Source organism: Denticeps clupeoides, chromosome 13 (assembly GCF_900700375.1).
Source record: "Denticeps clupeoides chromosome 13, fDenClu1.1, whole genome shotgun sequence".
NCBI lineage: Eukaryota > Metazoa > Chordata > Actinopteri > Clupeiformes > Denticipitidae > Denticeps > Denticeps clupeoides.
In genome coordinates, this window is record NC_041719.1 from 16934997 (window position 1) to 16961223 (window position 26227).

The 26227-nt window shown below is 44.7% G+C and overlaps 1 protein-coding gene across 6 annotated transcripts in view; it reads right to left on the reverse strand.

Moving 5' to 3' along the window:
• Window positions 1–26227, reverse strand: part of gabrb3 (gamma-aminobutyric acid type A receptor subunit beta3) — a 74308-nt gene that overhangs the window by 23582 nt on the left and 24499 nt on the right. For 4 of the 6 annotated variants that reach the window (XR_003751693.1, XM_029000917.1, XM_029000919.1 and 1 more), the window contains 3 exons: window positions 24212–24303; window positions 24062–24129; window positions 690–910 (listed from right to left, as the gene is read on the reverse strand). Coding sequence is in view for 5 of the 6 variants with exons in the window: in XM_029000918.1 (XP_028856751.1) it covers window positions 690–910; window positions 24062–24129; window positions 24212–24303 (381 nt within the window). In the remaining variant the exon portion in view is untranslated. Of the gene's footprint in view, window positions 1–689; window positions 911–24061; window positions 24130–24211; window positions 24304–24380; window positions 24986–26227 lie in introns of those variants that run through there. The other 2 variants (XM_029000920.1, XM_029000921.1) reach the window with 2 other exon arrangements.

Consider the following 26227-nt stretch of genomic DNA (forward strand, 5'->3'; position numbering starts at 1 on the left):
AGAGATCTTGCCCCGTGGTTCTAGTTGTGTAATATTGATTAGTCTGCAAGAGATCTCGCCCCGTGGTTTTGGTTGTGCAGTTTTGATTAGTCTGCAAGAGATCTCGCCCGTGGTTTTGGTTGTGTAGTTTTTATCAGGCTGTAAGAGATCTCGCCCCGTGGTTTTGGTTGTGTAGCTTTGATTAGGCTGCTCTGTGTAGAATTTGTTGCTAGTTGTGCCCTAATACCTCCCTCTCTTTGTTAGGTCTCTGTTATTGTGTGTGTTCATTTGTAGTGTAGGAGGATTTTGGTTATTTTATAATGTAAAAAGAAGAAAAGTTGGAAAAAAAAACAAAAAATGTATGCAACCGGCTGCAAAGCAACTTACATCACTATGCCACAACTTCAGGGGGAAGGTTTAGGAAACTTCACAGCCGGTTGCCTTGAATTGCCTTAAACAGTGTATATAGTTTCATTGTAAGATGTTAGCCTTTGTGTAACTCTCCACCCCTTTTACAATTCCATCCTGGTCACGTTCCTCTCCATCCCAAGATGTGGACGTGGCACATTGTATTCCTTGCTATTCATTCATCTAATTCATTTATTCACTTCTTCATTCAGCAACATTCTGTACATAAGTGGCCAACTGCTAGTGTAAAAGTATGACGAAAATGTGAAGCCAAAGACGTTTTCAGTACGCACACCACCAACCTCAATCCGTACAGAACCGTGCCATCTGGGTGGAGCCTGATCATCCTGTTCTTCACTGTCACACCGTGCACAAAAGACTTCTTGTCGTTCAGGAAGTAGGTGTCGGGCACCCAGAGCTGGTCGGCTACCCTGTTGTCCAGGGTCAGGTTGAGGGGGATGCCTGAGTAGGCCAGCCGCTTGTCTCTCCAGTACTGCTGGAAGTACATGGTGAGCGTGTAGTCCTGAAAACAAAAAAAGCAGAGTCATGCTACAGCCAGCGCTTATTCACAGTCGTGAGGGTCACAGACCCTTAAATGAGTACAAATGCTGTTATTTCATACTGTCATGGCCAACGCGCCTCCAGCCCGCTAGAGGGCACCTCACCAGCCTGGGAGATGGCAACCCGGAAGAGGAAATGGAAGCGGGCGGTGGCAAGTATAAAAGGGAGGTAACACCAAGGAGACACGCCCGCTCTTTGTATGAGTTAAATGAGTTGTATGAGTTTACTCGCCAGAGACGCTAGCTCTCTCACCCACGACCTACGATAATTGAGATTCCCGTAATACGACCTTCGCCTGCCCACGACTTCGAGAATTGCCTGATCCCCTGGAAACCACGAAAGGAACCCCGACCGGAACTTCCTGACTACAACCTCTACCTGCCCCTGACCTTGAACCTACCTGACCCATCGGTTAAGACGGGATTCCATGCTCCCCTACCTTCCTGCCGCCCAAGACCTACTCCCGTCCTGTCCAAGATCCCGAACCATCCTGAAATCCGCCGTCTTCCGGTTCTCCTCTGCCCCGGTCCTTCCCAAAGATCCCGAACTGACTCCCCGCTGCGTTGCAGCGCGTCCATTACTTCCTCATTCCTCGCCGGCCAGGCGTCCCCGGTCCTCCTGCCCCGCTCGCCCAGCGTCCTCTACCGGTACGACGGCTTATCCCCACGCCCAAAGTATGTCTGCAAGTACGTCATCGAATTCCCCCTGTGACACATACACTTGAAGAGACAAGAGGGTGGCTGTGGTGGGAGAACAATCTAATGAAATTTGATTTGTGCAATAAATGTTTTAAAAGTGAAGCAGGTCCTTTTGACCAGACTATGAAATGTGATTTCTTCAACACTGCTGTCAAAACCGTTTTAGATAGGGTGGGCTCCTTCCTCACCCTGGCTGAGAAGAGACATTCAGGTCAAATTATACACCCACTGCTTCTGGCAATAAGCTTGTATTTATAGAAAAATATTTATTTATACAATTATTTATAGCAAAGTTTAGCTTCGAGTCCCGAACCACCAAGGTGCCACTGAGGTGTCCCCTCACACTGCTCCCTGGGCGCCTTTCATGGCTGCCCACTGCTCACTAAGCGTGATGGGTTAAATGCAGAGTGTGCACTGTGTGCTGTGCTGCAGTGTTTCACAATGCCAATCCCTTCACTTTTTCAGTTACAACTGTTTTATACACAAGACAAAAAAAAAGACAAAATGACTATGTCCTATTTATTCAGCTTCTCATGAAAAAGCCAGACGTTCCTGATCTAAGATCTGTTCACAATTACCTCTAGAAGTGTGTATAGGTGTGTATTCTTCATATATCATGGCTGAAGATTAATGCACTCACAAAGACAAGGAAATCAGAAACCTTAAACTGAGGACATTGGTCTCACGCACACACACACACAAAAAAAAATTACAAGAGTATAAATAGATCAATAACAAATTGCGTAGGATTATACAGGTTTTGTTATGTCCAATATTTCTTACCCTACATCTACACAAAGGCTAAAGGTCTTAAATGCAAATGTGTGTTTGTGTGCATGCTGTAGCATATGCTCTATAAAAGGGAACAATCTCTTTGCATAATGAGACCCAGTTCAGCATAATTCACAAGCATGTGTTTTTGAATTATGCCCAACTGGGCACCTGCCTTTAGAGGGTCAACGCAACATTTCCTTGCCGAAACACAGACGCCGAGCTGATTAGCTGAGCTCAAACACAGGGAGACCTCTTTAACTTGCTCCCTCTTTCCATTTTTATTAAACCCCCGCAAGCCTTTTTGTTTTAATTAATCCCCTAAAAGGCACTGAAAGATAGAAATCGTCCTCATTACATTATGTCCTCCACCACCATACGTGTCGGGACTAATTAAAAGATTCAAGAGAGTTCTATAGACACGTGTTCATTTGTCTGAGATTTTACCATGTAATTACATTTACATTTACAGCATTTACCAGACGCCCTTATCCAGAGCAACTTACAATCAGTAGTTACAGGGACAGTCCTCCCCTGGAGCAATTTAGGGTTAAGTGTCTTGCTCAGGGACACAATGGTAGTAAGTCGGATTCGAACCCGGGTCTTCTGGTTAATAGGCGTGTGTGTTATAATCTCCTATAATCTGGTGTCAACTGAATTGAGTCCAGTCGGCCCGTTAAAGGCAAATTTAATTTGGAATCGATATATTGGCGGCACTCATCTTAGGTCCAGTGCATACCACGTAACCCAAGCACTTATTAACACTTATAATGGGCAATATGAAGAGATCAATAGTGCGTTAAAATTTACGTCTGCTCAGTGATGGAGGGCTTGAAAAACCAGCAATGGCAGTGGAAGAATTGCAGAATTGCATGATATCAGCCAGCAGTGCATGGCGCCAGCCTTCGCAAAGCAGGCTGACCATGATTCAAACCTCATTCCTGTGCTCAAGACAAGGCTGTAAATCGGCCAATAACAAATGCATTTCCTCACTTCTCCCTGTCACGTGATCATGGATGTTATGTGCATGAAGCGCTCCCCTTTAACATACTTTACAACCCCGGGAATGAATGCAGACCTTGTTGATGGCTTGAATTATGGTGACGTGTAACAGCGAGCTGGGTTCCCACAAAAAAGTATGACATTTTGACACAAAAGGGGATCTAATGCTTGAATTAAAATAATTCTTCAATGAAAGAGCTGACGTTTGTCATGTCTGATTATTTTACTGTGCTAAACAGAGGAGGACAGAGCAGGCAGTGTCTTGTCCCCAAATGTTACCAAACTGGGTGATGTTGTTCATGTGTGTCATGGCGGCAGGGACAAAGCAGGGAAGAAGGACTCATTCGCTCAACTTTCACTGGACAGGGGATTTACTCGTTTCAAAAGCACAGCATGCAGGACAGGGTACGTACAAAAACATAAAAACAATGACCCCACGCCGACTAGACTATATTTCTACACAGGACATCAGGTGTCAGGAATTATGACATGGACAACACGGCGCACGGAGCCGCAGTAGAGAGCATCCTCAGAGATATAGAGATGTGATATATTGACGAGATGGGGTTTAAATCATCTACAGCCGGCAAGTGTGGTGTGTGAAAGCAGTTGGTCATCATTCAAAATGGAATCCAGGGCTGCTGAGAGACAAATGGAAGGAAATATTTCCACGGACTTCAGGGGAGTATAGGTTCAAATAGAAAATACAATTAAAGTGGAAAAGCCAATAGGTTAGTGTGCTATTTATAGGTTCCTGTTGATGAGTAGTGGAATTCTGGTCAGTAGAAGAGAGAGGCTGAGTAGGTAGAAGGAACACTGGGGCGAGATGTCTCCTCAAAGCAGCGGTTTTGGTTGGGCCCTGGATCAGTCGTTTCACCACCTCGCTAAATCCAGCCAGCGTGTGAAGAGGAGCATTAAACACCCCTGTTAAGAGAGCATATTCCCATGAGCCTCAGCAGAGTGGGTTGGTTGAATAAGATTGTTACACAACCGAGCCGACACCGCAGTTAAGGGGCCAGAACAGCCGCTAGTAACACAGTCCTGTCTACAGCATTCTCCTACACACCATCCTACTTTGTGGGAACATTGTATGTATTGGAAAGTGACGTGCATGATGCATACAGTTGAAACAGAAAGTTTACATATGCTGTATGTATGTTTCTTACTGTCTGATATTAAATCATACAAAAACAAAGGGCTGGGCCATCTTGATCGAGTGGTAATAGCCTAGTGACAAACAAGACCCAGCATTCATAATATGCACACTCTTAAGGCCGTGCAATTGGGTAATTAGTTGAAAGGGGTGTGTTAAAAAATAGCAGTGTGGCATTCAATCAGTGAGGTCATCAATTTTGTGAAATCAGGTGAATCAGGTGGCCCCAATTTAAGGATGAAGCCTTCCTGAATTGAACATGCATTTGAAAGCCTGAGGAAAATGGGTCGTTCAAGACATTATTCCGAAGAATGGCGTACTTTGATTAAAATGTTGATTGGAGAGGGGAAAACCTATAAAGAGGTGCAAAAAAATATAGGCTGTTCAGCTAAAATGATCTCCAATGCCTTAAAACGGAGAGAAAGACCAGAGAGACGAGGAAGAAAACAGAAGACAACCATAAAAAGGATTGAAGAATAACCAGAATGGCACAGGCTCAGCCACTGATCAGCACCAGGATGATCAAAGACAGTCTGGAGTTACCTGTAAGTACTGACGTCTGTGTGAAGCTAATCTATTTTCAAGAATCCCCTGCAAAGTCCATCTGTTATAAAAAAAAGGCGTGTGCAGAAGAGGTTACAATTTGCCAAAGAACACATCAACTGGCCTAAAGAGAAAAAGAGGAACGTTTTATGGACTGATGAAAGAAAAACTGTTCTTTTTGGGTCCAAGGGCCACAGACAGTTTGTGAGTACACAGTGAAGGTAGTGAAGCATGGTGGTGCAAGCATCATGATATGGGCATGTTTCTCCTACTATGGTGTTGGGCCTATTCATCGCATACCAGGGATCATGGATCAGTTTGCATATGAATACTTTAAGAGGTCATGTTGCCTTATGCTGAAGAGGACACACCCTTGAAATGGGTGTTTCAACAAGACAATGACCCCAAACACACTAGTAAACGTGCAAAGTCTTGGTTCCAAACCAACAAAATTAATGTTATGGAGTGGCCAGCCCAATCCCTGGACCTTAATCCAAATCGAGAACTTGTGTGGTGATATAAAAAATGCTGTTTCTGAAGCAAAACCAAGAAATGTAAATCAATTATGGAATGTTGTTAAAGAATCAGAAGAGTGAAGTTGGTTGACCCCATGCCACACAGATGTGAAGCAGTTATAAAAACGGTGGTCATGCAACAAAATCCTAGAAACAGAAACGTTTGTACAAAATATGGAGTTAGTACAGTCAACGGCAGACACTGCTATTTTTTGAACACACCCCTTTCAACTTATTGCCCAATTACACAGGCTTAAGAGAATGCATATCATGAAATATATATATATATATATATATGTGTGTGTGTGTGTGTGTGTGTGTGTGTGTGTATATATTACACACACACATATATATATATTTCATGATATGCATATATATTTTTTTTATGGAGACGAGTGGCTACCAGATATCCCGCATATTGACAGCAGCTCCATAAAGTCTACAAACTAAATAAAATATCACAGACACTAGACCAAGCAAACAAGAGCATGCAGACAGGAGCATGTACATCACGCACTTGACAGAAGTGTGAAGTGTGATGGGGTTTTTGCAGGTTTGGATGTCTGTGCTGCTGAGGTGCTGAAATACAGAAGTACCGTAGGCAGTAGTGTTGTTTTCATCAACAAAAAGTATGAAGAAACATCTTTTTTGATGTTACTAAAATGAGACAATCTGCAATGTAAATGCTGGTCATGTGACGATAACACGAAATATATCATGTAATAGTGCTGATGAATAAAAATATGGTTTACAAAATAAAAAGCTATACTAAAATGTATCTTCATTATTCTTTCACGAAAACAAGATGAGACGTCATTTCCTCTTGTTTAATTGCGTTATTATAATATGGTTTCTGTTTCCTGTGTCTCACATCCACACTTTCTTTACAATGAAGTGGAAAAAAGAACGTGTAACTGAAAATGTATGTTTTTTTTAAACTTGATTGCCCGCACCCACTCTGAGCTGTACAAAAGGAGTTGGCATATCCAGAGACTATAATGTCATCCGTTTTCATTCACTAAAACTAGAAATAGGCATGGATAATTCTGACTAAATATGACTAAAATGACTAAACCTTTAGTCAACTGAAACTTGACTAGACTAAAATGAGTATGGAGGTGACTAAGACTAATAAACAAAAAAAATTAAAACAGATAAAAATTGTTAAAAATCTATCCACTTATGATCATTTTTTTGGCATATCACCCATCCGTAGAACATCATAATTTTTTTCCCAGGGCAAGAACCATTTATATTGTGAACAATGTGAAATGGCCACCTCTACAATCAGTAGTTACAGAGACAGTCACCCTGGAGACACTCAGGGTCAAGTGTCTTGCTCAGGGACACAATGGTAGTTTGAACCTGTGACTTTGTGGTTGAGTGTTTAACCTACTAGGCTACTATCACCCCGCTTTTTTATTTTTTACTATTACTTACACTCATATTTGTTGTAACCTCAGTAACATAAAAACAGGCTTTTTGTAGCATTTATAGGCATATACCCATGCAGATATGATTGTTACTACACATAAAAACTCTTTCCGCTGCCTCTCCATTCCCAAAAGCAATTTTCTAAAATCTCTTCCTGCAGCCAGGCTAAGCTAAGCCCTTCACACACACTCCACTCGTACCAGAGCCATTACAAGAGAATGAATCTCAGGTATTTAAAAGCCAAGTGTAACACCGTCGCCAAAGAACAGGGGAGGCCCTGAAATATTCATCCTGCTCCAATCTCCACACATGGATTCAATCTGGAACCGAAGGGCAATCCTGACAGCACCCGCCTGGGACTCCGGGCACAACATTTGAAGGTCTTAAATTTTTCAGTGGTTGTGATTTTAGTATCTGGTGACTTCCCAGCACGGCGTGCTACACCCTGCTACCACAGCCTTGCAAAAACCTAACATCTTCACAGTGACATTAACACGTAACGGCACATATGCACAGAGGCAGAACAACCATGACATCCATCCATACAACCATCTTCAATGGGTGGGGCCTCCTAAAAGTGTCAAATGCAAATCTGAGTTTAAGATTTAAAAGTCCCATTCAGGAGCTTCATGGTGTCTCTCTAGTTATTCATCCCGTCCTTGTGAACATGACATCCAATAAAATTTCACTTGAAATCAGCGGGGTGTTGGACTCTCCTCCCATTGTTCACTGATGTCTTCAACAGGTTATATACAGGTTATAAATAACGCTGATAGATTTATTTGATATCCCCGGTCCTGGATCTTATCTTTGGCTTATGTTTAGCAGTTTTGTACCCCAACTGGGTGCTCACTAGGGCTGCAACAACAAATCGATTGAATCGATAAAAAATGATTACTAAAAGAGTTGGCAACGAATTTCCTAATCGATTCCTTATGTCGCGCGACGCAGAGACGTTTCATTATTAAAAAAAAACTGTATTTGAGCGCGGACTCTCTCGCGCACAGATGCTAGCTGAATTTGGCGCCTCATAGACAGCGCGGAGCAAAAATAAAAAAAACGAGCGGAGGTAGAGGACAGATACATGGCGGAGGCAGAGAAATCTGCGCGAAAATATGCAAAAGCGACATGGCACGGCACGGGAGCACCACGGCAATGATCCAGCACCTGAAACGCAAACAAGTTGGAGTGTTTGAGGAGGAAGAAGGGAGTTCAGCAGCAGGGGAAGTCACTACAGAATCCTACTTTTGTTCCGTTTTGAAGTGAGGAACGTAATGTCCCTGGTGCTGGTGTTTAACTCGCCACGGAGGAGAACTAGACGGGGACTTACAGCGTGGACGACTCGCCTATTGTGTCCCTGAGCAAGACACTTAACCCTAAGTGTCTCCAGGGGGACTGTCCCTGTAACTACTGATTGTAAGTCGCTCTGGATAAGGGCGTCTGATAAATGCTGTAAATGTAAATGTTTACCCGTCATCCAGCTTGACAGGCATGACAAGTTAGCGTTAGTGCATTAATAACAGTAGTAAAGCAGGGGTGCTATAGTTACTTTGCATTAAAAGATTAAAGACATGTTTTTATTCACTAGCCTTTTTTGGACCGTTCATTTTTCTATCTGTTGTCATGTATAGCTACACTGCAAAAAAAGCTTTTCTTACCTAGTAATTTTGTCTCGTTTCCAGTCTAAATATCTAAAAAATCTTAAATCAAGATTACTAGACAAGAAAAATGGCATGAGAAAATTAAGTGACGCTTAAAACTTCTGTTTGAGATTATATCTCATTAAGATTAGTTTTCTTACCCCATTGGCAGATAATTTTGCTTATTTTAAACAAACAATCACTTAATTTTGAGATGTTTTATCAGAAAACAAGACATAATTTCTTATGCTTTTTCATGTGTCTAGTAAATGTATCTTGATTTAAGATTTTTTAGAGGTTTGGACTGAAATCAGGACAAAACTACTAAGTTAGTAGTTTTTTGCAGTGTGTGTGTGTGTCAGTGTGAGAGTTTGTGAGTGTGTGCGTCTGCGAGTGTGTGCATCTGCAGTGTAGTGTAGAGAACAAGTTCTGACATTCAAACAAATCCTGTTAAATTTTCTGATTTGCATTGTTCTTTATTTTTTTATAAATTATTTATTGTTCTGGCAGCTCAGGTGGCACTTTATTTAAAAAAAAAAAGTCTATTTGGCAGATGTAAAGCATACATGTGTATGTTTTTTGTGTTAGTCAATTTTTATTTTATTTTATTATTATTATAACAGCTCAAGGAGCACCATGTTTGTGCACTTTCTAAAGATTTTGGTTCTGTTTTTGAATAAAGGGTTGGAAATTAATGCTTTTTATCCGATTCTACGACAGATTAATCGATTATTAAAATAATCGTTAGTTGCAGCCCTAGTGCTCACGAGATAAAACTCTTCACAAAGGGAGACTGTTGTAGAAGAGAGATCCACGTGAGAAATATTACCCTCTGCCCACAAACAGATTAATGTCTGGTAAATGCTCCACAAACTGTTGTGAGTCAGGGTTGCTACCTGCATCAATAAATAAGGCCCAGTGGGAGGATGCGACTCCCGTCTCATCTGCTACACACACACACACACACACACACACACACTCAGCACTTGCACCAGTCACGCACCATTTACTTCAACATTACTTCACCACAGCATCTGATTGGAATGCCACAAGACAATGAGTCAATGTGAATATGTAATGAGTGTTTGTAAAATGTATGTAGTCGTGATGTTTACATTTAGTGAAGAATTTTTATTCTACATGTGTAGCATGGTTATTATTATTAACCCCATTATTATTAATGCTCCTTCCGTGTCATTAATGAAGTTGCTACGTGTAAGAAACGGGGGGTCTGGGAATCACGATCCGGCTCTTCTGTCTCACTGATGGTTTATTATGAAGGCAGGACGGCAGCTGACAGCTCCCTGAGCTATGACCCGAACGCAGCCATTTTCCACTCGGTCTACCAGCGCCGGTGACAGGCAGACAGTGAGGCGCAAAGACGAGGGACTGAGACAGACAGGGAGCGTTGCTTAAAAACTACACTCAAACACTGAGGGCACTGACGCAGACTTCATCTACATCCCCTCAGTCTCACACACACACACACACACACACACACACACACACACACTTGTATTTATATCTGGACACAAGGTACTAAATATGCATTATTAAATTAGAAATTGTCAAATGTTTTTTACACAAAAAAAGGTAAAAATATAACCCAAATATACCCACTTATGAATTCAAAACCTACACACCGTTATGCCTGTTCACACACACACACACACTCGCCTGCGTATGCAGACGCAGCTCTGTATAACACACACGCGCAGGTGGCATGCTGTTCCAGAACAGCTTGCTGTTTATGGTCTCTCTGGCATGTGCCGGCGGGGTGTCTCTGCCCTGCAGGAGAATGGTGGGGGTCTGGTGTGACTCTCCACAGCGTGGCGGCGGGTGGAGAGGACGGCTCGGAGATCTCCCTCCTCAGACCTGGCCTGGGGAGGGGGGCTCCGTGGGGTCCCTGTGAGCCTGTCACACTGAGGGGCTTTAAATACACGCATTTTTTACATTATACATTTTACATTTACGGCATTTGGCAGATGCCCTTATCCAGAGCGACTTACAATGTGCTTTCAAGTTACCATCGATGAAGAGATCAATTCTGGTTCACTAGGACCCCAACTATGAATACATCTATTTATTCACTCTGTTGTAGATTCTGTACACAAGTTCGACAACAAGAAAATTACAATTTAATCTAAATATTCTTTAAAGAGGAAGGTCTTGAGCTGTCGTTTGAAGGTGCTCAGTGACTGAGCTGTTCTGACCTCGAGGGGAAGTTCATTCCACCACCGAGGGGCCAAGACGGAGAAGAGTCTAGATGAATGTTTTCCTTTTACCTTCAGAGATGGAGGGACCAGGCGAGCAGTACTGGAGGCTCGGAGTAGACGAGGTGCAGTGTGAGGTGTAATAAGGGCTGTGAGGTAGGATGGTGCTACTCCATGTTTGGCTTTGTAGGCCAGCATCAGTATTTTGAATCTGATGTGTGCAGCTACAGGGAGCCAGTGGAGAGAACGTAGCAGAGGGGTGGTTTGGGGGAGTTTGGGAAGGTTGAAGATCAGTCGTGCAGCTGCATTTTGTATTAGTTGTAGAGGTCAGATGGTACATAGTGGTAGACCAGCTAGAAGGGTCTACCCTTTGTACATTTTTCACAATGTACGTTGGCACAAAGCGCCCCGCATTGGACCAGTGCTCACGGCATCAAGTGAGCAGCCAATGGTGACAGTACAGTAAAGCGATGTATAAATAAAAAAATGTTGACTGACTGATTGATTGGCAAAAATCCTCCGCTGGATTACCCTGGGCATAAAGGGGTTGTTGTAGTCCAGTTGTGTATTAGGATGTAATATTCAGGTAGTATAGAAGAGGTCCAGCAGATGACTATCAGATGACGTGTAAGGGCCAAACTCCGCACCAGGATGCTCTCAGCAAAAGATTTGGTGGAAAAAGAAACAGAGAAGGCTGTGCCACTCAGAGGGAATTCTGGGAACAGACAGCGCTCCACTGGAGATCCCTGTTCATGGTGAGACGCTTTCCCCCTGAGAAGCCCCGACCGGCGCATGTTTACCCTGCCAGGCGCGGTAATGAGCAGCTACGGCGCGGCAGGTTAATGCTCCCGTAACCAAAATACCCCGATTGGACAATTACGGGTCTCTAGCCCTGGCATCGGCCTAAAAATAAACGCTGAGCGCAAACACGCCATTAAACGCGTTAATAAACCCCCATCTCCCTGACAACGCGCCCACGCCGGAGAGCCGGGACTCCTGGCACGGCGGCGCCACTTTACAGTCTTCCCTCTGGTTTCTCTGTCATGTTTTTTCTTTTTGGCCCGCCTCCCAATCCACGAATGTAGAGGACGGATCCGGACACGGGGGCAAAGCCCCCCGAAACCAAGAACAAACCGCATGCAGTCCCGAACACGGCAAATATCCGCCTGATTTGTCCTGGAACAGGATGGGCAAATCGGCACGTGGAGAGAGAGGGCTATGGGTTTGCTGCATGGGGAGCGTGTTCCTCCACAGCCGCAACTCACTGGCCATCGTCTCGCCATCGTTCGTCACAATCGGTGAGATGGGCGCGCGGGAGCCGTGCCTGTAATTACGCCGGAAGGGCTCCCACCTCCTCGAACGGGCAGAAAACACAATGCTGCTTCCCAGCGCGGCTATTAATATGCAGCGTTGTGCCGAACGGCATTCTCTACTCATGCTAAATTTTGCCATGTTTTTTCTCCCTTGGTAAACCCCATCCAGGGTCTATATAGGCCTAGTAAGACATTAAGTGAGACAGGTACACGCATGGATCACAGCATTCGTATTGACCGGAGAAACCACGAAGAACCGGAGCGACTGGAGAAATCATGAAGAACCGGAGCGACTGTCTACAGTGAGCTTGTGGACCTGTCTGATAAATGCTGTAAATGTTGCTGTGTCCCAGCGAAATCGCTGAACGTAATCTCATTGTCTGTGCACGCGTCCAGCCTAATTCTGCCAGAGGAACAGAGACGTCAATTTCTCATGCGGTTAACCTCTTACGGAAATGCGGAGACATTCCATGGTGAGCGCAGAACATCTGACATGGTGCGCTGAAGCTGCTTTGAAAGCTCGTCAGCTTGATTAAAGACAAGATATGGCACAAACGGAGTTTGATATAAGCTGTCCAGTTCGCGTAGTGATTCTAGCGCATCTCCATAGAAAGTCACCATATTTCATACTTTCCTACAACAGATGAAAACTGCAGAGGAGCAAGACGTTCACATGCAGAGGACTAACTACAAGCCAGTCCAACGCCGCCAACTATAAGACATTCCCAGAATCCACGGATACGGTGTGCGGCATACTTAAAGTATCTATACTGTTTTTTTTTTGTATGTGGGCCTTGCCTCGACTTTTGTTTCATGCTTTTTAAATTGATTTCCTGACCTCCCTCACCTTACAGCGGCACTTCTTAACTAGTGAATATAAGAATTCTGTTTAGTTGATGTGTCAGGTGGGAGAAATGTCCCACATCGCCAAGCATTATATTACAATAACTTCTCTCTGAGCTTGAGAAAAATTAATGATGAGTGTACATGACTACAAGTCAAGTATAAAGTTCACACTGGGCCTTTGTCCAGAGATCAGGACCACAGACAGCTCCTAAACAAGAACATCAAGCTGCAACACATTACTGCATATATTCAGAGAAGTTTAAGCACAGTGGACAGCTCGTTATTTCATTATTCTGTTGATTCATGCACCAACTATATGGAACATAGACATGGATTATGTCTCCAAACACACACACTGGTGACCTAAAGAATAAAAAAAGCGGAGAAACACTCCTGAAGGATCACTAATCACTAAACGTGACGGTGACTGATCACCATTATTCTCCGTATATCTCGATGAAATTGCTACCTTGAAAGTGAAAATGAAACAAAATTAAACAGCTTGACTTCAGGAAGTTGGAGTGCCTCATATGGTACGGCCATCAATGTCCCCTGACCTGGACCCCATCGAGCACGTCTGGGACCAGTTGAAGCAGAGACTGAATGATCGTACCCCACCCCCACTTGACCTGGCAGAGCTGTGCGTAGCACTTGTGGAAGAGTGGAACGCATTGCCTCATGAGGCTAGTGAGGAGCATGAGACGTCGATGACAAGCTGTCATTGCAGAAAATGGTGGAAACACTCGCTACTGTCAGTTTTTGTTATTTGGGGCTATCCCTGTTATTGTCCAAAATTTTGGGTTAATAAATATTAAACTAATGAAAATTGTGTTTCTTCTCCTCATTATTAGTAATATCAAAGGAAACCTTTACTTATTTCATTAAACCTCAGAGCAAATAGGAAAAGCACTCATGTAAATAACAATATCCATAACTTATTGTGAGTAGTGTATACATACTGGTTTGAGAAATGATCCTGACCTATCAAAGCGTGTTAAAATGCCGACAGAATTCACACCACATCCGTATGACTTGTCACATACGGATTGTGCAAGAACATTTTGACAGAATAATTTACAGGAACATTTGAAAGCCGCCCCACTCATCAGCTATGGATAACAATGTAAATGTGTGCTCCTGTCTTCCAGACCTAATGGACCTTATGGTGGACACTGAATAAAAGAGGGCCGCTGATTACTGAGGGTTATGTGTCTGACCAGGTTCTCACAGACCCCAGGAAACACACAAGCAGTTAGGGCCTACAACTGATATTTCTATATTTTCATGGTGATAGCTAGGGCTGTGCGATATGGCATAACATTTAAATTGCGATGTAAATTTAACCATAGTAGTAGGGATTTTCTGTATTCAGCTGAAGAGTTTACATAAAATAATATTTAAATTACACTATTCTTGTTTATATTTTATCATACAGTCCCTCCATGATTCAAACATTTTATTTTGTGATTTTTTAAAAAATAATAATGACTTTTTTGCACAGTGCACCAAACAGGCTAGGACAACTGCTGGTCATTTCCATGCACACTATCAGTACCCAATCATGGCATTTAGCCCTAGTAATAATATTATACCAAAGAATGTTTGGAAACTAAAAGTGTAATAATACAGAGAAGTCACAGTTCAGTTTTTTTGTCTGGTCCAGCAGGGCTTAATAAACTGAAAAAAGTCATGCTCTTGAAAAGTGTCTGTCAATACTAATAGACAAAAAGGAAATTAAGATAAATTAAACCACACCCAACAATGATACATTTACATTTACGTCATTTGGCAGACGCCCTTATCCAGCGCGACTTACAACATGACTTACATTAGTCCAGTTGTCATGATCCGGTCTGGCAGGGGTTACTCCAGGTCCGGAGTTCGGAACAGAGTTTCGTTTTAGTCTCTTGTGATTGTTTCCTGATTGTTATCACCTGTGTCTACATGTAAACCCCGGTTTCATGACGTCGTGCGAATGCGTCCTTCTTCCTCGTCATCTCTGTTCACCTGCCTCGTCATGCCAAATGGTTGTGACACATTCCTTCATTTTAAAAAGATATTACTTAAAATAAACAGGCGCTATCCTAATCAGCCCGTGCATCGTGTCATGCGCAGGAAGGTTTTGAACATGGTTTATGAAGTAAAGTGGATTGCTAATGGTTGATGTTTATGATGTTTGCATATGAAAACAATCTCAGGATCAGTTCGATAAGCAGAACCACAGGGCGTCATTCCACCACAGGTACCATGGTGTTACAATACCATCTCTGCGGGAATCCTGCAAAGATCATCTCTACTCCTGCTGTTTAGTGTACCAAACTAAACCACTGCCCAACACAACCTCATGCTGGGATTTTTATTTTCCAGATCTACAGAAACGTGTCATTTCACTCAAAGAGGAATTAGATCTCAGCTCCATAAAAACTGATAAAAAGCTGCTGTCATCCCTTCAACAGTCCTATCATATTACTAATATGTGTGCATGTGTATGTGTGTGAGAGAGAAAGATCATTTTTTGTCAACATATAGAGACACATAGGGAGAATGGGTGGCCCCTGATCCAGAAGACACAAAGTCCCAGTGATTTGGGAATAAATTGTGGTAAATGCCGTAAATGTTGGTAAATGCAGTAAGTGTAAATGGGAATTCACTGCCCTGTCGATGAACATGTATAGAGTAGGGCTGTGCTGTGGTTGCCTACGTAGTATGTTTTTGTCTATAGAGTTTATGTCTATCTGGTTCAAATGATTAAGTCAGGTGACCGTGACAACCCCTTTGCACTATGAGCCCTTTGGGAACAGGGGGTAGGCCTGTTTGCAATTCTGGATGCTGTTTAAGACTGAACGGTGCTGGAGCGGAGTGACTGCGCTGCACTACAGACCCGTCTCTCGTATGGAGGGCGAAAGCGGAGGCCAGGAGCGTATGTGTTATCAGTGAGAACAAGGTCGCTCCTCTTCCACAAATGACAACAAGCTCCAGCTGCAGCTACACTACTGTCAGCCATCAGTGGAGGCTAATTACAACCCCCTCCTCTGCAATTACACATTAATAAGTGTGCAATCACCGTGTTAAAATTCACCAATGTACGGACATGCCTTTGGTACTTAACAACGCTGTAAAAAAAAAAAGACACTGGAGAGTTTGTGTGTGTGAATTAGTTAGAATGCACGGGGTATGTATATGAAAGGGAATTCTTTGTTAATTATTTCATCCAGAGCGTCTTACACTCAGTAGTTACAGGGACAGTCCCCCTGAAGTGCTCTTCTGGTTCATAGGTAGTTGTGTTACCAACTAGCCTACTGTGTAGGTGTTTCTGCTCAAAAAGAGGTTGCTACATTATCCATTTCACTGAATATTACGAACTGACTGGATCTCCAGAGGTGCTAATCCATTTCAGATATTTACACAGAGGTGGTTAAAATATGCAAGCTGCACATTTATTAAACCAGGTTAGGGCTGTTCATTATTCACTACATTATGTGATTTTGTCATGATGTCTGGACACGGCGTGGAAGAAGGACGCACGAACCGGGTGTAATAGATGGTAGACAGGACAACGGAATCATCACCAAACAACGAACAGGATAGCTTTATACAATCAGACAGGTCTCCTCGACCCCACGGTAACTTTCGAAAACCCATTGGGCGCGTCAGGACCCTACAGGACATGAGGCCAACACTGGCCAGAGACAAGTCCAGGGCTCCTTGGATCTCAGCGGGGCGGCGTGGGCTGCGTCCAAATCTTGTCGGGCCCTTGCTCGAGTTTAAGTGACCGTGGCTTTAACTTGGGACACATCTGATTGGTGACCATGGTTGTCTCTCACAGGGACATCAAAGCAATGCGATTAAATGCCACGTTTTACACCTACTGCCAGATGCTCTTGCCCAGACGCGAAGAACCGTAAAGAGGACTCAGTTTACTCTGCTGCATGCCCCCTCAGATGGACTGGTTCATGGTTCTGAACTCAGTCCCCCTGCGCACACCAGAGCGGCGCCGTCCACCCACGCTCTACCCGTTCGCCAAGGCAAGCCGCGGCCCTACTGCGCCGTCACTTGCATCTCCAACGCTCTAGCCAACCCAGCATGTCTTTCTGCAGCGACCCCGACATCAACCTATCAAGCAGAATCTGGCCTTGAAAAAACAATTTATATTCAATTGCTTTTATTCAAATCATTTATTTTTCAAATCACAATTTCAAAATTCGAGAAATTCTTCAATCCTGCCCCAGGTCACCACAAAGGTATATGAGAGGCATATGACTGCTGGATTTCTAACAGCTCCCGTTATTCTTCAACTGAAAGTTTAAGGATTAATTTCAGGTTCTGAGTACACTTGTACTCTGCTGCTGATAAATTCCAAGGTGTGTTGAGCTGCTGACCTGTATGAGGAGGTGGTATTTGTGAGCGTGTAGCTGAAATGAAGTGAAAAGCAGACTTCTGGGATGCCGTATGAATGATAAACGTCTGCTCCAGCCATGCTGGTTGCCTTATTAATGCAGATGGATGCTCTGAGACTTTAAGAAAAAGGAAGGCCAGCCTGAACTGGCAGAGTGAAGTTAAGCTCATCTGGCAGAAGCTCTCCAAATATTTCCGTTCAGCCTTACATTATCCATGTTCTGGAGATTAGCTGACTCTGGTTTAAAACTTAATCCAGGATTAAGTCATTAGCATGAATGGAGAGAACAACTGTAGTCTGAAGAAGAAAAATGTATTTGGAGATAATCCCTTACCCAACACCCAGCGTCCGTGTTTACCGAGAGACGCAGCGTGAGCTCAAATTCAAGCCGCAGCACAGCGGGCTTCTTCCAGAGGGTCTCAAGGCCAAGATCGAATGGGCCGCGTTCCCAAAGTCGTAACCCGCACAGCGCGCCGTTGGAGCGAGGGCTGCTTTAAACGCCCTCTCGTCTGCCTTTAATGATTAATGTTGTGCTGTGTTTGTGGATGTGGCGAGATGCAGCCTCGCCAGCCAGAACCCAGGCAGCGGGTCGACGTACCCACAGCCCTCACACACATACACGTAGATGATAAAACACACTGGGGACACACAGCCCTGGACTGGATGAATGTAGCGGAACGGGTTCGTAATCAATAGACTAGGGCACGTTCCACGTTTTGTTATGTTACCAAAATGCATTTTGTCCTCCGAATTCTACACGCAACACCCCATAATGACAAAAAATGTTTGGGATTTTGGCAAATTTATTCAAAATATAAAACTGAGAAATCACATGTACATTAGTGTTAACAGCCTTTTCTCAATACTTTGTCGATGCACCTTTGGCAGCAATTACAGACTCTGGTCTTTATGAATATGATGCCACAAGCTTGGTGCACCTATCCATGGCCAGTTTCACCCATTCCTCTTTGCAGGACATCTCAATCAGGTTGGATGGGAAGCGTTGGTGCTCTCCAGAGATGGTCAATTGGATTCAAGTCTGGGCTCTGGCTGGGCCACTCAAGGTCATTCACAGAGTTGTCCTGAAGCCACTCCTTTGATATCTTGGCTGTGTGTTTAGGGTCATTGTCCTGCTGAATGATGAACAGTCGCCCCAGTCTGAGTTCAAGACTGCTGTGGAGCAGGTTTTTATCCAGGACGTCTCTGTACATTGTTGCAGTTCTCTTTCCCTGTATCCTGACTAGGCTCCCAGTTCCTGCAGCTTAAAAACATCCACACAGCATGATGCTGCCACCACCATGCTTCACTGTAGGCCTGGTGTGCCTGATTTCCACCAAATGTGACACCTGGCATTCAATCTTTGTCTCATCATACCAGAGACCATAGTTCCGGTGTGTTTTACTAATATGTGGTTTCCGTCGGGTCAATCTACCATACAGGTTTAATAGGTGGATTTATTTGGTTGTCCCTCTAAAAGGTTCTCCTCTGTCCACAGAGGACCTCTGGAGCTCTGACAGTGTGACCATCCATAATCTGTCAGCTGTAGGACCTTATATATGCAGGTGTGTGCCTTTACAAATTATACATTTGCCAAAACCTCTAGTTTTTTTCACATTGTCATTATGGAATGAAAAAAATGTATTTAATCCATTTTGCAATAAGGTTTTAACATAACAACATTTGTGCTGAATACATTTCGGTTGCACTGTACTTCATTAATAGAGTGCTAAAAACAGGTCTGGGGGGAAAAAATAAAAAAGACGTCCTCAGACTCGAATAACACATTCGTGGTTGAGAGAAATCCTCTCTACGGTGCACATTACTAATGAAGAGACAAGAATGGAGAACATCAACATGTTCTGGCAGGTGAAACAAAAAAGGAGACTGGGAAGTTACAGGTTAAAAAAAAAAAAGTGAAGTGATTGTCACTTGTGATACACAGCATCACAGCACAGGTGCACACAGTGAAATTTGTCCTCTGCATTTAACCCATCACCCTGAGTGAGCAGTGGGCAGCCATGACAGGCACCCGGGAGCAGTGTGTGTTTGGACGGTGCTTTGCTCAGTGGCACCTCAGTGGCACCACAGCGGCTCGGGATTCGAACCGGCAACCTTCTGATTACGGGGCAAGGGTCACTGGTTCACTTTATATATACTACTATTTGAAATTGTACTAAATTTAAATTTTATCAAAACACTTGAAACATTTTACTTCACTTCTATATCATATAGCTATTATACAGAGCATATAATAACTAATTATTTTTAATATAACCCCTCTGGTCAGCTTCATGGTATGATGTCCTGTTTCTGTGAGGGATTCACTCACTCACTCACTCACTCACTCACTCACTGACTTTCCATGGTCACTTAGTCCTACTCAGGCTCATGGATGGCATAACCCCTGCCGGGACACTGGGCATAGGGCGGGGCCTCAGCCCACCACAGTGCACGCGCACCTGTTCACACACACCATTCACTCACACTCTCACACCTATACAAAATGTATAGCCACCATGTCACCTAGTGTACATAGTGTTGGACAGCAGGAGGAAACGTGCACCAACACATGGAGAACATTGTTCATGCCCACCAGATTACAGGCACGTTAAAGTTAAAGTTGCGTCTGCATTAGTGAAGCGTGCTGAGCAGATTGGTAATGCAGCTTATGATATTAAGTGAACTGACTCGGTCACTTTCCCAGTCTTTCTGGGAAAGCTCCCATTCCATGGCAGCTAGTTCCATTTTAATAAAGAGCAGCACACATTTTCTGAGAATGGCACAAATAAGCACTCTTTGGGCTTTCTAATGGCCAGACTGTGATTTTACTCACTTAAAAAGTGTCTAAAAACACTGACACATCAGCACTTTTGCATCGCAGTTTTGCCAAGTTGCGAGTTGGGAGAAAGAAGCAAAGCAAGCACTGAAACATTAAACACAACCATGGCATCACCAAAGCCCCTTTCAGGCATTCTGAAAGCCCTGCAAAACAAAGAGGGAGAATCGAGTGGAAACGTTAAACGGCAAATACCTTTTAACGCTGACACGGGACCTGCCGTTGGGCTGAATAATTGAAATTTTTTAAGGCTTCATGCTTTCAAGTTCAATTACAGGGAATCCGCACAGCACATTGGAGAGGCTTTTTATTCAAATGAGCCGAAGCGTTGTGTTAGTGCGCGGCGCTGCGTGGCCATTACGCGGTTTGCGTGTACCAGTGATGGGAGTTTATACTGTGCTCGTGTTTATGTTGAACCCATCTGCTTCGCCGCAGTTGCTGAGTTGGCAGTCTTCTATATAGTCCGTGCTCAGACTGTGAGTTCCGCCCACTTTAACCTGCACTGCACAACAGGAGTGCGGCTGTAACTCAAAACCGAAGCCTGATTTCAGATCAGAAGACGGTCCTCTGTCCGCCTGGAGCTGAATCACTCAGGCTTGTGTTGACTCTCCAAATCCATCCTTTTCAGGATCATGCATGGCCATCCATGACGGAGTGGCCAAGGTCAGTGGCAGTGCCATGTGTGTCATGTTGGCCGTGCTTAACTGGACACAAAGCTGGGGGCGGGTGAGGGTTCCGGCTGCTATGATAGGTCAACTTTCTGCTTTGAGCCACTCTGTGTGTGTATGAGTGCTATTGCACTGGCCACTCTATTTCTGTCTCTGTTAAAGACACTAATCTGACTGCCTGATCGGAGATCATACCACGCTAATCAGTTGATGTGGTGAGGTTTCCCTGGCAACACCACACTCGGCCCCCAAAGTCACTCGTCTCAGAAACCAGGCTCCGCTACATGCATCAAGGTGAAGAATGTGGTCTAAACAAATTTAATCGAATGAATAAATCAAATAAACTCATCCCTCACAGAGATATCTCATACTCTTTCGTTTAATGTAATGTTTCATGCAAAGCCTCATGCATCAAGTCATCAATTTACCATCTCTTAGATGTATAATAATTAAAAATAATTTCTACATCACTGTATTACAAACGACTGAGAAGATCCTGTGGATTAAAACATTACATATGCTCCATTGGTTCTGTGTTGTTGGTTTGCACTACACTGATGGGGTACTATGTCTGTTTTCTTGCATTTAGTTCAGTAACAGGTCCACACTGTTAATTGATTCTCAGGCATATATGTGACAGGGGTGGCAGTAGCCCAGTGGGCAACACACTCGCCTGCGAACCAGAAGACCCAGGTTCAAATCCCACATACTACCACTGTGTCCCTGAGCAAGACCCTTAGCCCTGAGTGTCTCCAGGGGGAGTGAAGAGTGAAGAGACAAGCAGATAAAACCTGGTTCCCTCCAGTGAAGAGACAAGCAGATAAAGCCTGGTTCCTGACAACTGCTAAACGAGGACATAGCATGAAACGAACCAGAGGGTCACCACAGGCACCACCACCGTTACAACTACAGCTTCAGGGATCTTCAAGTCATTATGGACACGTAATCTAGACCATGACACTGGACTACATTCTGGACTTCTCCACCTCTACAACTGCAGAACTTATTATTATATTGTACAAATCATCACCAGCCCTGCACTGACACCATTTGCAGGCTCACTCGACCCTGGAAGGGGGTCCCTGGAAGGGGGTATCACTCCTTCCCAACGTTTCTTCCTTTCTTTTTTTTTTTCTCTCTCCTAGAATGTTTTTTCTGTGGAGTTTTTTCCTTGTGTGCAGAAGGGTCAAGTGTGGCGGGTGTCAACTGTAGGACCTGTCAAAGCCCATTGAGACATACTGTATGTGATTTTGGGCTATACAAGAAATAAATGTTGTTGTTGATGTTGACTGTCCCTGTAACTACTGATTGTAAGTTGCTCTGGATAAGGGCATCTGGTGACGGCTTTTAAATGACCTGCAGGTCCACTGATGTAGATGAACCTGCTTTTCTTATTTGGGTTATAATACTTCACCCAACATATCATTTCAGTCTCAAGCAAATTCATACTTACTATTTGCAAAGTTGAGGGAACTTACAGGGAAATGACTGCCCTGCATGAACTCAGTGTAACTTTACATGGAACATAAAAGTGCTTCACAGCCAGGTTGGCTTATTTGCATTTTTTTGTCTTCACATAACACATTTTCAGACTTAAATTGGTGAAATATACTCCAAATGATTGATTGTTTAATTAAATACAGTCTATCTGCGTGTGTTTATGTGAGTTCTTGTATGTTGGCATAAATTGTGTGTGCTTGTCCATGGACTCCAGCCTTTTACTTTACTTTACTTTACTTTACTTTTCTAAGGAAAATTTGTCTTTGTCTTTTTTATGCATAAAAGATTAGTGGCCAATTAATTGCTGTATAGTTAATTTGCTGTATAGTAAAATTTAACCTACATTTTTAGCTGAAGTATAAGCATATAATATTAGTGGCCAATTAATTGCTGTATAGTTCATTTGCTGTATAGTAAAATGTAACCTACATTTTTTAGCTGAAATGTAAGCATATAATATTAGTGGCCAATTAATTTCTGTATAGTTCATTTGCTGTATAGCAAAATTTAGCCTACATTTTTTTTAGCTGGAGTATGAAAAAAAATAGGTGCTATTTACTTGAAATATACTGTGAGTGAATTTACTCGGCGTGAGTGTAAACTGCCGGCCTCATATTCTCTAGAAGGTTGTCTTTTACATTATGGACTGCTATGAAGAAGAATGCCTCCTGCTACTGCTGCTCGGTTCCATAGTGGCCCACATTTGGCAGGACCGCGTCTGTCCACACAATGTTCTGACTGCACGCGATGTGACATTTCACACATGGTTCCCGTGTGAAAATTGTCCCATCTGCCTACTGAGTTTACAAGCCGGCACAATTAGTACACGGATAGCCGGACACGGTGAGATCAGGTGTGTTTTCCCAGCCGTTTCTAGGAGGATCAACGCCATTTCCTATACTTAGCACCACGCCAGGTAGACAATGGACTTAGATGATGGCTTGATAATCTGTTCTCGTGGCCCACTGCCACGCAGGGTTCTGTGGAGGGGGGCATGTGACGCGTTGTAAAAATGGAGCCTGTCCTCCCCTGACCAAGACCCTGACCTCCCGAATCTCCTGTGGGCGAAACACAGAGCTGCGGGGATCTTACCAGGGCCACTCAGCATAGGGACAGTGGTGGCCTAGTGGGCAATCGGAAGGTTGCCGGTTCAAAAATCGCCAGCTACCAAATTGGAGAAAAGGTTCCAGCTGCCCAGGTTTAAATGCAGAGGACACATTTCCTGTGTGCTGCGCTGCAGTGTTTCACAATGGCAATCACGGATCAGGAAGCCTATCATCTCTAAAAGCGGCCCAGTGATGGACAAGACTTTCCAAAACTGGAAAACACCACCACAGTGGCTCCTAGAAGCTTCTCGCCGAGGCCACGTGGGACAACAGCCAGGTACCACGCAGTCCCCGGCCGCCATGCTGCTGCGCATCTGCCCGTTACGCACGACGCAGACGCAGACGCAGGAGCCACGGGAGCTCGGAGGCGCGCGGCGGGATTTTAAAAAGTTTTAACTTTTTTTTTTAAATAAAAGATACAATTTAAAAAAAAAAAAAAAAAGGAGGAGGAAGCAGGCTTCTGGCAGAAGCAGACTCACCATGTTGACTTCGGACACCATGTCGATGCTCGCCACGTCGATGCTCATGCCGACCGCCACCGGGGCACCTGAAACGGCGGAAAGTTGGGGTGACGGCGCGTCAGAGGGGAGGCGTGAAAACGGGGCGCGCAGGGCGACCGACCGGCGTACCTCCGAAGTCCGGCCGCAGGCGGATGTCGTAGCCCTTTAACAGCTTGTCCACGGTCTCCTTGACGAAGGACATGTTTCCCGGCTCGTTGGCGCTGAAAGTGCAGCCGTGAGAGGGAGAAAAGGGAAAAGACGAGAGAAGGACGTGTGTTACCCCCCGAACGGCACTTACCTCTGCGCGCAGCACACCACCGCCACGACCACCGGGACCGACAGGACCCCCAGCAGCCTGCGCTTCTGCACCCCCGACATTACCGCGAGCAGGTTCGAATAAAGTGGAATAAAACAAAACGGTTTACTCCGTCCCCGACTCCGCCGCCGTCGCCGGTAACGCCATCTCCTGCGCAAGACCCCGGTGTTGGGGTCGCAGATGAGACGAGCTCACGTCCGCGCTCCGCGTAACTCCATGTCGCCAGAGTTCGAACCGCCGCCCCGCGCGATCGTGCAGGTCTACCCACGGGACGGGGGACGGGGGACTAACCCTCCACACCCCAGGTTGATCCGACTTTCAGCATAAAGAAACTCGTTATAAGCAGCGGGACCACGTGACCGGCTGCGTGCTGGAGTGATTGGTAGAGCGGCGAAGTTCGGCTGGAATTTTCTACCAGCCTCGCCTGATCAAACCTCATCTCTAACAAATGAGCGTCCGAGCAGGAAAAAGGCTGAAAAAATGCTTCAATGTGTATAGCAGTCCACACCTTAAATTCCTCATGGTCCATCCATCCACCCACCCATCCATCAACTCCATTCACCCATTCATCCATACACCCATCTACCCATCCATACACCCACCCATCCATCCATTCACCCATTCATCCATACACCCATCCACCCATCTACCCATCCATACACCCACCCATCCATCCATTCACCCATTCATCCATACACCCACCCATCCATCCATCTACCCATCCATCCGCTCATCCACCCATCCATCCATCCACCATCCATCCATCCATTGGGGATATTTATCTGTTTCCAGTACAGCGTCCATCCCAGCCCTGGACAGGAAACCATTTTTATGGATTTTATGCAAATGAACGAAGTGACCGTGTGTTGTCGTGACACTCGGGGAGGCCTCGCGCACGACTGGGGAGCACGATCCGGCCTGATCGGCCAGGGCTCCATATACACAGAGGAAGGTGTCCGTGTGGATGTGGACCCTGAATCTAACCTGCGTTTCACCACACGCCTTCGGGTTCCTTTTTGTTCTTTCTGTCCCTTTTGGCTCTTGTGACATTTTTCTTGTGTTTAATAAACCCCTTTTGCGGCCCATTTCCCCGTGAGGCAGAGGTCCTGAAAGTTGTGAGCGTGTCATGGTGCTCTGGCACTGACCCTGCAACCGGTGAACAGACGTCACCGCGCATAAATAAGGGCCCCCGACAAACGAATGGGCACAAACGCGCGAAACCCCAAAAATAGCAGTGCACTCTGTCACAGTCAGACCGAGTCACGTCCCTCCGGACCTGGGCGACGTGGTGGCACGCCGTACAGATCTTATCTGCGTTCGTTACTGCCCACCCCCCCCCACACACGCAAACTAATAATGACAAACAGGTCCTGGTGGCGCGCCTTCGGCGACGGAACTTCACCTCTCCTCTCCGTCAACCTGGTGGGCCTCCAGACAATCTCATAAATCCATAATCACATTTTCACAGCAAGCTGACAGCCAGGTGGAGGTTTGCCTTAAAAAAAAAAACCTACCAAGGACCTAATAGAAGTGCTGGAAGGTCCCAGACGGCTTCCTGCATTAGTCTCCGGCTCGGCGTTCCTCCCCTAATGGGTTTGAAGCCAGACTCTGGATGGATTGCAGAGTGGGTTGGGTTCCCGGCACAGACCGAGTCGAGTAATTCCAGAGCTGTGAGCAGGACGTTACGCAGTCGGCCGCTATCGGGCCGTCCGTTTCATTGATAAAGTGAGACGTTAATAAAAGCCGCTTGAGAGAGTCGCACCGCTTCATACTGATGCTGGGCCACGGTTTCAAAGTGGTTTTGCCTCAACAATTACCGCAAAAATGAT